This window comes from Sinocyclocheilus grahami, unplaced genomic scaffold (genome assembly GCF_001515645.1).
Source record: "Sinocyclocheilus grahami isolate Dianchi unplaced genomic scaffold, SAMN03320097.WGS_v1.1 scaffold226.1, whole genome shotgun sequence".
Classification (NCBI taxonomy): Eukaryota; Metazoa; Chordata; class Actinopteri; order Cypriniformes; family Cyprinidae; genus Sinocyclocheilus; species Sinocyclocheilus grahami.
The window spans coordinates 585,397-599,910 of NW_015505405.1; the positions used below are offsets into that span (position 1 = coordinate 585,397).

At 38.1% G+C, this 14,514-nt stretch overlaps 3 protein-coding genes across 3 annotated transcripts in view; 1 reads left to right on the forward strand and 2 right to left on the reverse strand.

The window, feature by feature from the left end:
• Nucleotides 1-4,723, reverse strand: part of vezt (vezatin, adherens junctions transmembrane protein) — a 28,091-nt gene extending 23,368 nt beyond the window's left edge. Inside the window, exons 1-2 of the mRNA XM_016287936.1 lie at nt 4,589-4,723; nt 1,474-1,614 (exon numbers count right to left, since the gene is read on the reverse strand). Of these exons, the coding sequence (XP_016143422.1) occupies nt 1,474-1,614; nt 4,589-4,723 (276 nt within the window). The remainder of the gene's footprint in view (nt 1-1,473; nt 1,615-4,588) is intronic.
• The window catches only part of acot18 (acyl-CoA thioesterase 18), a 446,653-nt gene that overhangs the window by 266,032 nt on the left and 166,107 nt on the right, over nt 1-14,514 (reverse strand).
• Nucleotides 4,712-14,514, forward strand: part of LOC107597032 (FYVE, RhoGEF and PH domain-containing protein 6-like) — a 55,795-nt gene continuing 45,992 nt past the window's right edge. Inside the window, 4 exon segments of the mRNA XM_016287937.1 lie at nt 4,712-4,896; nt 8,383-10,391; nt 13,865-13,945; nt 13,948-14,060. Coding sequence (XP_016143423.1) covers nt 4,887-4,896; nt 8,383-10,391; nt 13,865-13,945; nt 13,948-14,060 — 2,213 coding nt within the window. The 5' untranslated portion in view covers nt 4,712-4,886.

The window sequence follows — 14,514 nt, forward strand, 5'->3', positions numbered from 1 at the left end:
ACGTTGGAAGTTACCTAGCTGGGGACTATTTTCAGACGCTGCGTGATATCATTGCGCCTGCTGCACCCATGGTACGGCAGCAAAGTTCCTTGATTATTACGCCGGAATGAGAGTATAGTTCCTAGCCATATCGGCCTAGAAAATCACAACTTTTCATTTTCCGTCGGTCTTAGTACACGATGTAACTACAGAAGAGTCAAGTTTTAAATAGGAAAAATATAGAAACTCTTTGGTCATTTTTGAGCGAGATGTTAACGGTCTAATCAGATTCAATGATCTATGCTAAGCTACAGCTAAAAGTGCTACCGCCAGACCCGGAGGTCGGCTGCATGGATTCGAAAACGGCAAAACTCAACTGTTTAACTCTAGGGGAGTTGGAAAATGTGCCTATTTTCAAAAATAGTGGAGTGTTCCTTTAACTGAGACAAGGGAGTGTGTGTGTTTTATATTTCCTATAAAATAAGTGATTTTGAGGTTAAAAAAATATATATAGTTTTGATATCCAAATAATTCATTGTATAAAAATACACATTTTGGCACTTTGGAGCCCAAGTCCCCATCCCCTTTCATTTGATGGTAAAAGAGCAGTGTGAACATTCCGCTAAATTTCTTTTTTTGGTGTTCCACTGAACATAAGGACATACAGGTTTAGAAAAAAATACATCGGTATACACTACCAATCAAACGTTTTTGAACTGTAGTTTTGAAAAGTGTTTTTTTTTTTTTTTTTTTTTTTAAAGATGTCTCTTCTGCTCACCAAGCCTGCATTTATTTGATCCAAAATACAGCCAAAGCAGTAATATTTTGAAATATTTTTACTATTTAAAATGACGGTTTTCTATTTGAATACATTTTAAAATCTAATTTATTCCTGTGATCAAACCTAAATGTTTAGCACCATTACTCCAGTCACATGATCCTTATGAAATCATTCTAATATTCTGATTTGCTGCTCAAAAAACATTTATTATTATTATTATTATTAAAAACAGCTGAGTAGAGTTTTTTCAGGTTTCTTTGATGAATAGAAAGTTCAGAAGAACAGCATTTATCTGAAATAGAAATCTTTTGTAACATTATAAATGTCTTTATCATCACTTTTGATCAATTTAAAGCATCCTTGCTAAATAAAAGTATTAATTTATTTTCTACTAAAGAATTCTTTAATAAAAACATTAAAATTCTTACTGTTCAAAAACTTTTGACTGGTAGTGTATAAATAATGAGAAAATGAATATTTCGCATTGGATCCGTCTGATTCTAATTTGACCTTTCAATGTGTGTTTAAAAAGCTGCTGGTTACAAAACACCATTCAGATTAGCATTTAATCCGCTTCTGTTCATTCAAGCGGCACAGCTCAAGTTTACAAAAATGTTTAGTTTTTCCAAGGATTAAGATCTTTCATTAAACACTATACAAAACTGAGGTTGCTGTACGGTTAGCGTATTGAAAAGGTAAGTGCTGACGCTCACTCTGTGAGAAGGGAGGATATCCTGAGGAAACCGTGCCTCCTCTCCACCAGCGCTTGGCGGCTCCTCCTCTTGAGAAACGGGAGAACATGCCTCAAAATCTGTGTGTCCTAGATCCTGCAAGTACTGGAACAGCGGAGAGTTCTGGTGGGGCCAAAGAGACACAACTCGAAATAAACATGGGTCAGTGACAAATGAGGATGTCCAAGATGACGGAAAGGAAAACAAATGATTTAAAATCGAAGTTCTTATGGAATCGAATATTTATTTAGGTTTAATAGGGTTTTAAAAAAAAAGAAAATAAAGAATATCAAGTGGTGCAACCACCAAGCAAAAAGTAATAACATTGCATCCTGAATATGCAAATGTAACATTATTTTCAAAAAAGTTTTAAAACACATTTTTTAGTGAATGAATACCTTACCATGTCATAAAAGGTCAAATAATATGAATTATATATTTTTTTTTATTCATATTATTTTACCTTTTTAAACCTTTTAAATTCATATTACCGGTATTTTACCATCATATATATATGATGACTGAATGTTGGCTATAACACACTGACTGACCCGACAAAATGTTTTCTTTATTTTTGTTTTAGATCATGCCCCACCTAAATAAATTAATAAATAAATAAATATTCATTCCTGCAAAACCTTTAAAACACTAATATTTTAAAACAAAACTTCTCCACTATTTATTTATTTGTTTGTTTGTTTAAAATAATGCCAAAAAATCTTATTATTCAAGGAACTTCAGAGCTCGGGACAATTGTGCCATCCTGACATTTTTGACTATATCAAATACCAAACTAAATAATAAATATACATATATATATATATATGTCGACCGATAATTCACCAAGGCCGATATATCAGCCGATATTTTGAATGCGGACAGGTGGAGAGTTCAGCTTCACTGGAGATGCACGATCGACAAACTTTAAACTCGTGATTTTAAATTATGCTGCGCTTTATGCATTTGCCCACTACCATATTCATGTCATTTTCACTGTGTGCTGTATGTAAAATGAGTGCTACCTTGGCTTTATTTGAAAAAATATGATTCCCAAATCCCAATGCACACAAACTTCCCAGAATACTGAGTGCCCTGTTGGTTACAGTGTTTACTTCCTTTTTTATTATATTTTTATTAAATATTTGTGAAAAATACTTTGTCATCTAAAGTATAAGTATGTTTATTTTACACATTTATTTTTTAATCCATTTTCAAATTATTTCAAATTTCTTGATTATGAATTCAAATAAAATTATATCGGCTTTATATCGGCCACCCTGCTTTCCAAGATATCGGCAGTCAAAAAAAACAATATCGGTCGACCACCAATATATATATGTGTGTGTGTGTGTGTGTGTGTTTAAAATATATAAATAAAGTGTAATAGGAGCTTTGTCTAGAACTTTTTTGCAGTCATTAAACTATATTTTATATGTGTGTGTATAAATATATTTATATTTGTATTAAATATAGCTTTTTATTAAAATCTTTCAAGCTGCGAAGCTATTTATTTATTTTTATTTAATTATTTAACTAATTAATTGATACATATTGGCTGGAATCGACTATTAAGTTGTTGATCCAGGAAAAACTAGGCCCTAATTGTTACAGTCTTACCATGACAGCCCCAATCTTGACTCATAAAGGCAGATCAAGCCACACATGCTTTAATGCACAATGCTTTTAACAGACCACAGAGACAGACAAACAGAAAGTGTCTACAAACCTATTTAGGTGCCTCCCTAGACTGTTTTTGGGTCATCTAGCATTTTTAAACATCATAGTACGGAAACCTAAGGAGCTACCAGCACAGACAGCACTTTTGGGGCATTTTAATCCCAAACATTAGTGGGATACCTTCCCAGACAGCATTTTTGTGGCATTTTAATCCCAAACATTAGTGGGATACCTTCCCAGACAGCACTTTTGTGGCATTTTAATCCCAAACATTAGTGGGATACCTTCCCAGACAGCACTTTTGTGGCATTTTAATCCCAAAACCTTCCCAGACAGCATTTTTGTGGCATTTTAATCCCAAACATTAGTGGGATACCTTCCCAGACAGTATTTTTGGGCATTTTAATATCAAACATTAGTGGGATACCTTCCTAGACAGAACTTTTGGGGCATTTTAATTCCAAACCTTAGTGGGATACCTTCCTAGGCAGAACTTTTGGGGCATTTTAATCTCAAACATTAGTGGGATACCTTCCTAGACAGCATTTTTGGGCCTTTTAATATCAAACATTAGTGGGATACCTTCCTAGACAGAACTTTTGGGGCATTTTAATCCCAAACATTAGTGGGATACCTTCCCAGACAGCACTTTTGGGGCATTTTAATCCCAAACATTAGTGGGATACCTTCCCAGACAGCATTTTTGGGGCATTTTAATCCCAAACATTAGTGGGATACCTTCCCAGACAGCATTTTTGGGGCATTTTAATCCCAAACATTAGTGGGATACCTTCCCAGACAGCACTTTTGGGGCATTTTAATCAAGTCCACGAACAGGATCCTCACATACAGTCGGATGTATTAAATATATAAACTCACACTATGTGCATGTGCCCCAATGTGGAATGATAAATAATTTATTTCTGTTCCAACTTGTAACCATCTCATTTTTTCCCCCCTTGCTACAAACAGCATCTACTTTTTATTCACAACAGTTGATGGTGCATTGTAGTGATGTTCGATTCGCAAACGAATCGTTCATTGGAATCGGTTCCTTTCGAAGAATCTGTCAAATCGAATCGCGCAAGACTGAACTCTGCCCCAAAATCGGTTGATCTTGAAGGGGTATTATTAACTGTTAATGACATACTGTAAATAAAGGTGGAAACGTCGCTGAAGCACATATCATATTTAATTGTTGTGGTCGTGCAACATGTATTCCTTGTTTGCAAAGCTGAAATTAGGATGTGGGCAATATGGGAGTCCAAAAATGTTGTGTATTCGTATATCACGTCTTGAAGAAACCGTTATTTAGCTGACATAATCAGACACATCCGCTTTTTTTTCTTTTATAGGTGAAGAAACGAATAACTGAATCGGTTTGTTGAAAAGATTCATTGGAACGATCCGTTCAACGAACCGATTCACTAAATGCATCGGGCTTCTCAAGTAAGAGCGCCTCTAGCGGCGGATAGAGGAAGTTTTTATTGAACTCTTTGACTGGACTTCGCCGTTCCAGCTTTACAAAAGCGGTGGCAAAAACCACGGCAAGCATGGAACACGTTCCAGCTTATTAGAAACACAAAGCCTTTGGAAGATATCGAGTTGTCTCTCCTTTTAGCACGTGCAATGGCTCCCTCCAGAAGAAAAGAGCTGGATCTGAAGGAACTGTGCTGAATGCAGCTCATTCATGGAGTAAAGTGAGGCGTTTGAGGATCATGAGTACAGGTTAGTTTCCTGGATGAGTAAAGTTACTTCTGTTGAACAAGCAGTCCAGGCAGGGAAGTCAGAAACCGTGAGAAGTTGCGATATTTAACGGTTTCGTTAAAATATGTCCATGTGTTGCAACTTTATTGAAGTAACGTTGGCAGCTTCAAGTGTTCCCATTCTCTGTAAGAGGCTAATATTGTGCTAACGGGACGAACTGCTTAAGACAAGCATAACACATTCCTGGATGAAGAAGGTAAGGAACGATGTTGTGGTTTTTAAAAGCTGAACCCTGGAGGGAGATTCTATTTTCAGCCTTATCCAGGTTTTTTCCCAGGCATATATATATGGAAACCGCACGGAATACTTTAATTTGACTTCACTTTCTTTTGTTTCAACCTTTCTTTATTTCCTTTCCCCGTCCATTCGGTTTTTAATATACACACAAATAACCATTTTGGTTCGAGGTTACTACTTTTTCCTTTGTTCTCGTCAATCGATATGGACACCGCTGGAGGGTAACGTGGAGAAGTCCCGTGAATGTCTTTCCACTGCTGTACATCCGCCTGAGGATGACTCGGTCTCGCGTGCTCGGTGCTGCCGGGGAAGAGGCAGGGACTCCGGCGAGAGCCGGTTCGTGAGCTCGGTTCCTGGATCCGGACTGAAGCACGAGCTCCGGGTCGACTGAGCGGAGGAGGGCGCCTCCAGGATTAGTCTTGGACAGTGTTGCCAACTTAGCGATTTTGTTGCTAAATTTAGCAACTTTTCAGACTACCCTAGCGACTTTTTCTTCCAAGAGCACCTAGCAACAAATTTAGCAATTTTTTAAAATTTACTTGGCAGCTTTTAGCAACTTTTGATAAGTGACTCAAACGATAAAAAGGCACAATTGACCATTTAAATTACACAAAAAGAGGAAACCAAAGATGCCTAGCAGTACACACGTTAAGGGAATTAAGTTAGCTGCTATTCGCAATTGTTTCATTTAATAATAATAATAATAATTGAATATTGTTCTTTGTCATTTATGAGACACTTTGTCAGTAGCTTGTACCAGTGATTGTTGATGAGTTAGTGCACTGTAAGAAAAATGGAAAAGGTGCTAGTAACTTTCCAGGACATTATCCGTTGTAACCCGAAAAAACACAAAGTACAATGCGTAATTAAAAATGCAGGTACAAGAACCTGTGGAAAAAGAAATCCAGAAAATACCTTCGTATTAACACAGTAGCTCGTGCATTATTTTGTACTTTTCTTAAGAGTGCAGCATACTGACTAGCTACTAACAAACTGCTTTAAAGTATAAAACTTACATTGTAATCGTTCAAAAAGGTGTACGTTTTCGATAATTCAATGAATTTAAAAATAGTTATTTCTATTTTAATATTATATTATGCATTTATATTGCTACGAACAAATCTAAATGAACATATATAAAACATATATGTTTTTGCTGAGATTTGACACAATTTTGCATCGTGATTACGTAATGGCAAATCATCACAACATCATTTAGCAACTTTTAGCAACAAATCAACCTTCCTTTAGCAACTTCCCCTGAAAAGTAGTTGGCAACACTGGTCTTGGATTGCTTCCCTTGGAATGGGAAGACCACATTTCCTCAAGAGAGCATATCAACAAACCCAAGTTGTAGTTTTTTTTTCTCCCGAAAGCGCTGTCTAAGTGAATTCAGCGAAGTCAACACAATTGCTTTCGTCTTTTATCGTTAATTGTGACATCTGTAAAAGGAGAGGTCTGAAATCAAAATGTTCCACTATGGTAGGGTCTTCTGTACAAAGTTTCTATGATATCTGTAACGTTAGTTACTTTAAAACTAACAGGATCTGCTTCAAACCATGTAAACATCTTTATTTTACTCAATTTAAAGGGGTCATATGATGCTGCTAAAAAGAACATTATTTAACACACAACGTCTTCATGACATGGTGGCAGCAACAATACTACAGAGAGAATAAAAGTTACACCTTCTTTCTTTGCGTGAACATTTGGGCGGCGTTATGCAAGTCTTCCCACATAGTGATGTAGATATGTGGGGGTGTGTTAGAACGAGCCGTTTTAGGTAGGTGTGGCTGACTCTTAACTTTTATAAAGAATATCTCTTTGGATTTGAGACTTTAGTCTTTGCAACTTTACAGATCTTCTTTATGCACCGATAGCTTGTAACACTCCAAAGAGAAAGGAAAAAATGAAATCGCATCATATGACCCCTATAAAATATTTTTATGCTAGTAATGGTAACAAGAATTGTAGTAACTGCATTTTGTTGGAAATTAGGGTGTTTACTACACACTGATTCTTGAGACATTAGAATATATCCCATGCCTGCTATTAGTTCTGAACGTAGCAACATTTCCAGTTTTTGTCTATAACTCAGTAATTCATAAAGATTACATTTTATAAACTAAGAGGAATTACAAAATTTTTATGTATACAAAATAGCTGTGTCCCTATTTGATATCTGAGACTTTAATGTTTATGAGAACATTTATAAATCAGGCAATATCAAAACCATCCTTCACCTGTAATTTCATCAGCTCAACAACATTACATTGGCTGAGGAGAAACTGATTTATGTATATAATTTAGATTGTCCTAATCATTCTTATATTTTTTCTTTCACAACTTACACACTACCACACAGTAAAAGTTTTTGAACAGTAAGATTTTTTATGTTTTTTAACATCTCTTCTGCTCACCAAGCCTGCATTTATTTGATCCAAAATACAGCAAAAGCAGTAATATTGTAAAATATTTTTATTATTTAAAATGACTGCTTTCTATTTAAATATATTTAAAAATGTAATTTACTGCTGTGATCAAAGCTAAATTTTCAGCATCATGTCAACTCAATTATTCCAATGAAACCATAACATAATAGTTTGGGATATAATAGCAACACCAGAAAAACTAAATGGCTACAACATTTGATACGTGTGTGATATGTAAAATATGGATATTTTCCTCAACATTGCAGCTGTCATCTCCTACAATTCAATAAATGGACCTGACAGTTAATTAGACTTTGTATTATCCATTCTTTCTGAAAGTTGAATGCTCTTCAATATCCAAACATAGGTGAATGTCTCTAAAAATGTTAAACTCATTTATCTAACATACTTTCTTGGTACATGAAGGGCTATAAAAGGAAAGGTCTGATATTAGATTTTGGATATTAGAAGCCACTGTTTAGAATGCTGTACTAGAATATGCTATTAAGCATTATTGTGAAAGATGACAAAATCTTGACCTGATAATGACCCATACTGGACTGGAGCATAATTTACAGAACCTCACACAATCCTAATAGCAGAGAATCAAATAAATCTAAAGTTTCTATGTGCAGATGCTGATGTATGTTTCAGAGCTGCATTTCAGTCTTGATCTCAGTCATGAGCCATCGTGTTCAGCTGTGTGTATGTGGTATGCAAGTCTATTCATGGAATTCATGTAGCTCCCTCTCTTTCTTTTCTGTGTGAGTTTATGTAGGAATGAAGAAACCACCAGTTGCCCCCAAACCCAAGCTGGTTCAGTCGCAGAAACCATCACCTCCCCCCATCGCCCCAAAACCAGAGATCCTGCTGCCTTCACCCTCACCCACTGCGCACAAGAGAGGAAAACCTGCTGTCGCCCCCAAACCATGTTTGCCCAAAGCCCCTCAGAAACCTCTCCAGCCAAGACAAGATCCCTGCAAAACCCAACTTCCCCCTGTCTCCAAAAATGGGGTTCCTGCTCTACTATCCTCACACCTGTCACATTACATTATACCACCCAGTACTCAAGGTCATCAACTAGGTAACAGCAAATCAGAGGATTCTAAGGAAGTATGTGGAACAGCAGAGGTAAGTGTTTTCAAAGAGGGGGACAGCCCAAAAGAACAGTTGTTTTACAATGACACATTGGAACATGCTTCCCGATCTGAATGGGAACAAATGCATGCTCCCACGGACTCATCCCACACTTCCACAGAGGCACAGGAAAAACCAAACTCTGCCACACTAGAAAAAGACCAGGCAGGTACACAAAAACAAACTTCTGTGCAGATCCCAAGACACAGTCCTACGGAAAGTCTGCAGGAATGGTCTGCAGAGCAGAAACACACCGGGAACTCCATTTTTAGCTCTTGCACCAGTGACAATGATGGTGTTCCTGCACCACCCAGCAAGCCACTCCCCGTACCCCATCCACGACGCCCTCGGAGGGCACTTCTTAGGCAGAATGTTGTGGAAACTGCACCTTTGGACACTCAAGCAGATACACCTACAGAGACTCTTGAACACGTTCAGACAGACACATTACTAGAAAATCCCCAAAACACTTCAAAAAGCTGTCACACCTACACGGACACACCTCTAAATTTATGTTCCCCTAAAGATAACACGGAAAACACAGACACTGACTCCTCAACCAACACTGATTCTTTGCACAATGTAGACTCTTTTCACAGTGCACATACTGAAGACGTGCCTCCTGATCTAGACTCCACCCATTATTCAGTTCCGAAAAATGGTGTAACTTTAGCTTCCATGAACACAGCTGCGGAGGAGGGGTCGCAACCTCCAGCTCCGCCACCTCGACAGAAATCCCTCCCACAAATGGTTGATTCCTCATGCAAGGCCTCAACATTAGTGGACAACTTGCTTTTGCATTGCCAATCAGATCTTCAGGAGGTTGAGTGTAAAGATGAGGAGGTGCAAAGCGATGATGAAGATGATGGCACATATGGAGATTTTGCTCGATACCCAATAACTCGGAGTCTTCCTAAACAGATTAAGCTCAGCTGTGGCTCACAAGTGGCAGCTATAACCAAGCCGTCTCTGGACGGGGAGGAAAAGTCACCGAAAGTCATGCCTAAAAAGCCCCAACGAAACAGTCTTCCCGCATCCGTCGTGTTGCAGAAGCAAAGCACGCCTCCACTAACACACACTCCTCCTCCCCTTCCTAACTCCAGTCCTCCCATATTCAGAGATCTTCCAGCACCTCCTCAGGAGAAACCTTCATGGCGAGTCGCTCTTCCTAACATCTCTCTCTTCAGTAGGAACCAGCCGACTCGCAGTAACAGCCAACCACAGGCTGGAGGTGTGGGACCTCTTTTCGTCAAACAGAGGGCAAAGTCGTTTTCTTCTGCAGATCTTCAGAGAGTGGACACCGGATCCGTATCTTCCGAGCAGTTGGTGCGCTCCGATCAAACACGCCGTAGCTTGCGGAAACTTCTAGAGCTGCGTGTGTGTGCACGGTTGCTTCCGAAGTTGCTTCGGAGTGGACAGTCCCTGGATTGCACTCGTACTGATGCTGAATACGAGGAGCATAAAGCCACGCCCACTAATCAGGTCGCACCTTGCGATGATGAAGAAGCTCAAGCTGACAGTGAGGCTGACTGCGGAGTGGAATACGAGAACGTCCCATTATACGAGGAGATTCCGGAGTACATGAACCTGCCCTGGGTTTATTCAAACCAGGATGTGAACACAGGCGTGTATGAAGTTCAGGAACCATGTGAGGTGAACAGGTCAGTTTGTGCATATGTCATTATTCACGTCACCATCCTGAGCTACAGTTGTCTTGTTTAATAGGTCTTGATTTGAGGGATGTACTGTGATTGATTGAGGTTACAGATATGGTAATAGCTTTGTGCCAGTTCAAGCACGATTCCGAAGTAAAAAATATATAACGCATACCCTTTGAGCAATTTAGGAAAAAATTGGGCATTACAGTATGTTTCATTGAGAATACATTGAGAAATTTTACAAATGTTTGCTATGATTAGGTGTACTTGGTGTTTGGGGAAAGTTACTTTTAAAAGTAATGCATTAGAATATTGTGTTATTCCATAAAAAGTAACTAACTGCATTTGTTATTTACTTTTTATAGAAAGTAATATGTTCCTTTTGAGTTACAATTTCTGTCATCTGGGCTGGGCTTGCTTATTTGTTTTTTTTTAATTACAAAAAAAAAAAAAAATTATTTTTGGCAACTGTAAAGGCCCTTTTACACCAAAAGTCACTCTCTATTTCCGCGCATCTACATTTCAAATAACAAATTTGAGCACGAAAAGTCGCGACATATGAACGCCTCATCACAATCCGTCGTGTCATCGCATACCACCATATCAGTGCCTTTATTTGCACATATTTGTGACCCTGGACCACAAACCCAGTCATAAGGGTAAATTGAGCTTATAATAATATAAATAAATAAGCTTTCCATTGATGTATGGTTTGTTAGGATAGGACAATATTTGGCCGAGATACAACTATTTGAAAATCTGGAATCTGAGGGTGCAAAAAAATCTAAATATTGAGAAAATCGCATTTAAAGTTGTCCAAATTAAGTTCTTAGCAATGCATATGCATATTAATCAAAAATTAAGTTTTGATATATTTACGGTAGGAAATTTACAAAATATCTTCATGGAACATGATCTTTACTTAATATCCTAATGATTTTTGGCATAAAAGAAAAATCAATAATTTTGACCCATACAATGTATTTTTGGCTATTGCTACAAATATACCCCAGCGACTTAAGACTGGTTTTGTGCTCCAGGGTCACATTTCATTTGAAGAAGACATATGTGCGCATACACAGTGCTGGTTCATGTTTGGAGCACAATAAAATATGAAATATGCTCACGAAAACTTGAAACGCGCTTGATTTGAATTCTCCTCTTTAATACGACCTCATGCATAATACAGCGCAGTGATTGGATTATAAGAGTACTTTCTCGTGAATAATACTGAGAAAAGCGCAGAAAACTCATGACGTAGATACATACTCTCCAGCCGAAATGGCTCCAAAAATTAGAAAATATCACTATTCTCTTAATAATAGACATAATGAGTGCTATTGTTGTTTTCACTGATGTGCACTTATAACTTGCCTATAAACTATATAATGATTATTAGATATAACAATCAACATATTTTGGTGGTTATGACCAAGGGATCACTGTTTGGATGGTTGCATGGTTTAGTTAGCCTCTGCCAGTAGATGCCATAACTACACTACTGCACTGCAAAAAGGCCACCTCGGCTAAGACTTTATAGATCAACAAGCTATATTTTCTAATCAGGGAGTCCGTAGAATACCCAAAAACTTTTTCACACAGACAGGTCTGAGTCATGTCTGTAAATTACAATATATAGTCACATCTTTCCTGATTGAATGCCTGCGCAACATTAACCTGGTATAAAGATAACAACAACGATAAGTATATTAACGTCCACACCGATGGATAAGCGTTTTTTTATCAGCGTGTTGCAGTTTAGTCATCTGCTGCTTTAAAGGTCCCATATTGTCAAAACCGTCCCACTCTCCTTTTGCCAAACCCCCAGACAAGATCAGACGACCTGTAACGGTCACTCAAAGGATGGACGATCTGACAGGATTGTTACTATGAGGTGGATCACATCTAACGTGTATAGTAAAGACAAACTCACCGTGTCTATCTAGTCATGATGAAGATATGATAACCCATCCTAAGTGCACACATACAGCAGTGAACACACACAGGTTCGGTGCCTTGCTCAAGGGTAACTCAGTCGTGGTATTGAAGGTGGAAGAGAGCGTTCACTTACATTCACTCCTCCCACCTACAATTCCTGTCGGACCTGAGACTCGAACTAGCAACCTTTGGTTTACGAGTCCGACTCTCTAACCATTAGGCCACGACTTCCCCAAGGTGGAAGAGAGCGCTGTACATTCACTCCTCCCACCTACAATTCCTGCCGGACCTGAGACTCGAACTAGCAACCTTTGGTTTACGAGTCCGACTCTCTAACCATTTCCCCCTAATATGTATATACAGTTATACTATGTCAGTTTGTTGTTTTACACACATGCACACAGACATTATTTCATACACGACATAGTCGTGAGATGCAAGAAACATAGACATATGGCAAGAAATCTGTAGACGCGCCCATAACAACAAAAGACAATACTTTATTGAACCTTTTCTTATAAGAAGTGTGCGCTGCAAACGCGAGCATTTTTGACGATCGTTTCTGTCCAGTCTGCTCGTTTTATCTTGTTTAACCACAGCTGTCATCGGTTTTTTGTCTGGCAGTGGCAGCAGATATGCAATCAAATTTCTAATTCTAATTCTGGCACACAACATCACAACAAGATGATATTTTAAGCTCCTTATGTAGCCTCTTTAAAACCAGGTGGATTCTGATTGGCTGTGAATGTTTTTATCATTCATCAGCTGGAAAAGCGTGATTACTGCAAGTGATTCCAACAATATTGTTCCTAGTTGTGGTGGGGACTTCCCTATTCTCATGGAATTATGACAGTAATTAATTAAAACTTTAAAGTTATTGTTAAAAGTGGTTGTTTATGGTGTGAATGGCTTTAAGAATCAGAGTAACCCCAAAACTATAGAATCCGGATAACATTTTAATATATTTTGCTATATATTTTAATGTGCGCCATATTGGTTTGGTCTGTGAGATCATGAAATTGTGTGCGAGGGTTACAGTCCACTCTTTTAGTCCAGGCTGGGCCACTTTCCTGTGGGTTATTTTCAGTGGCCAGAGCAGGAAATGTCTGTAGAGAAGAGAGCTGAGCCACTGGAAAATAACCTTTCCCTCTCTCTGTTTCTCCCACACTCTTTCTCTCACACACTCTCATTCTCAGAATTTTCAACTGAGATCTTCTGGCTCACAGTCATGCTTTGTCATTACAACATTTCCAACACAGTAGCAAAAATCATGTCATATCAGTAAACCATGAATCATCTCATTCTGATTGCAAAATATCCCAACTGCTGACTGTATTACTGACATCATTAGAAAACATCAGCGCCCACGGCTAATTTTTCTCAGCAGTAAGTGTTTTATAAAAGTTTTGTTTTAGTTTTGTAGAGAAAGTCATGCGTAAGCATGGTTCATTTGTCTACAAAACCAATTTCAAGCCTGTAGATCAAAAAGAATTGAAAGATCATACATTAATTCCAAACATTTCTGTGATGACTCTGGATTTTGTAAGCACATTCTTGACCTCCATCACACATCGGCTTGTCAGTGATGGGGTCTCAGTGATGGTGAAATCTTACAGCATTTTTCTGAATTCGCAGTTGGGTTCCAGATGCACAGGACGTTGAATCAAGTTTGTGGTCGTGTATTTAGAGTTGTCAGCAAGTTGTTACCAACAAATATTTTACAGTCATGTGGGCTGCAGCCCTTGATCCCAGTAATAATACATTATCATCTTTGATCTCTCAGTAACACAATGTACAATACACTGTGTTTAAAGGGGTCATATGATGTTGCTAAAAAGAACATTATTTTGTGTTTTTGGTGTAATGAAATGTGTTTATACGGTTTAAGGTTAAAAAAACACATTATTTTCCACATACTGTACATTATTGTTTCTCCTCTATGCCCCTCCTTTCTGAAACGCGTCGATTTTTATGAAGCTCATCGGTCTGAAAAGCGAGGTGTGCTCTGATTGGCCAGCTATCCAGTGCGTTGTGATTGGCCGAATACCTCAAGCGTGTGACGGAAATGTTACGCCGCTCACCATATTGTGATGCTTTGTCCCGGCCGGAGCGACGAGACAAAAACATTAAAAACCCATTATAAACAAGGCATTTGTTGCATCCAGTAGGGACATAAT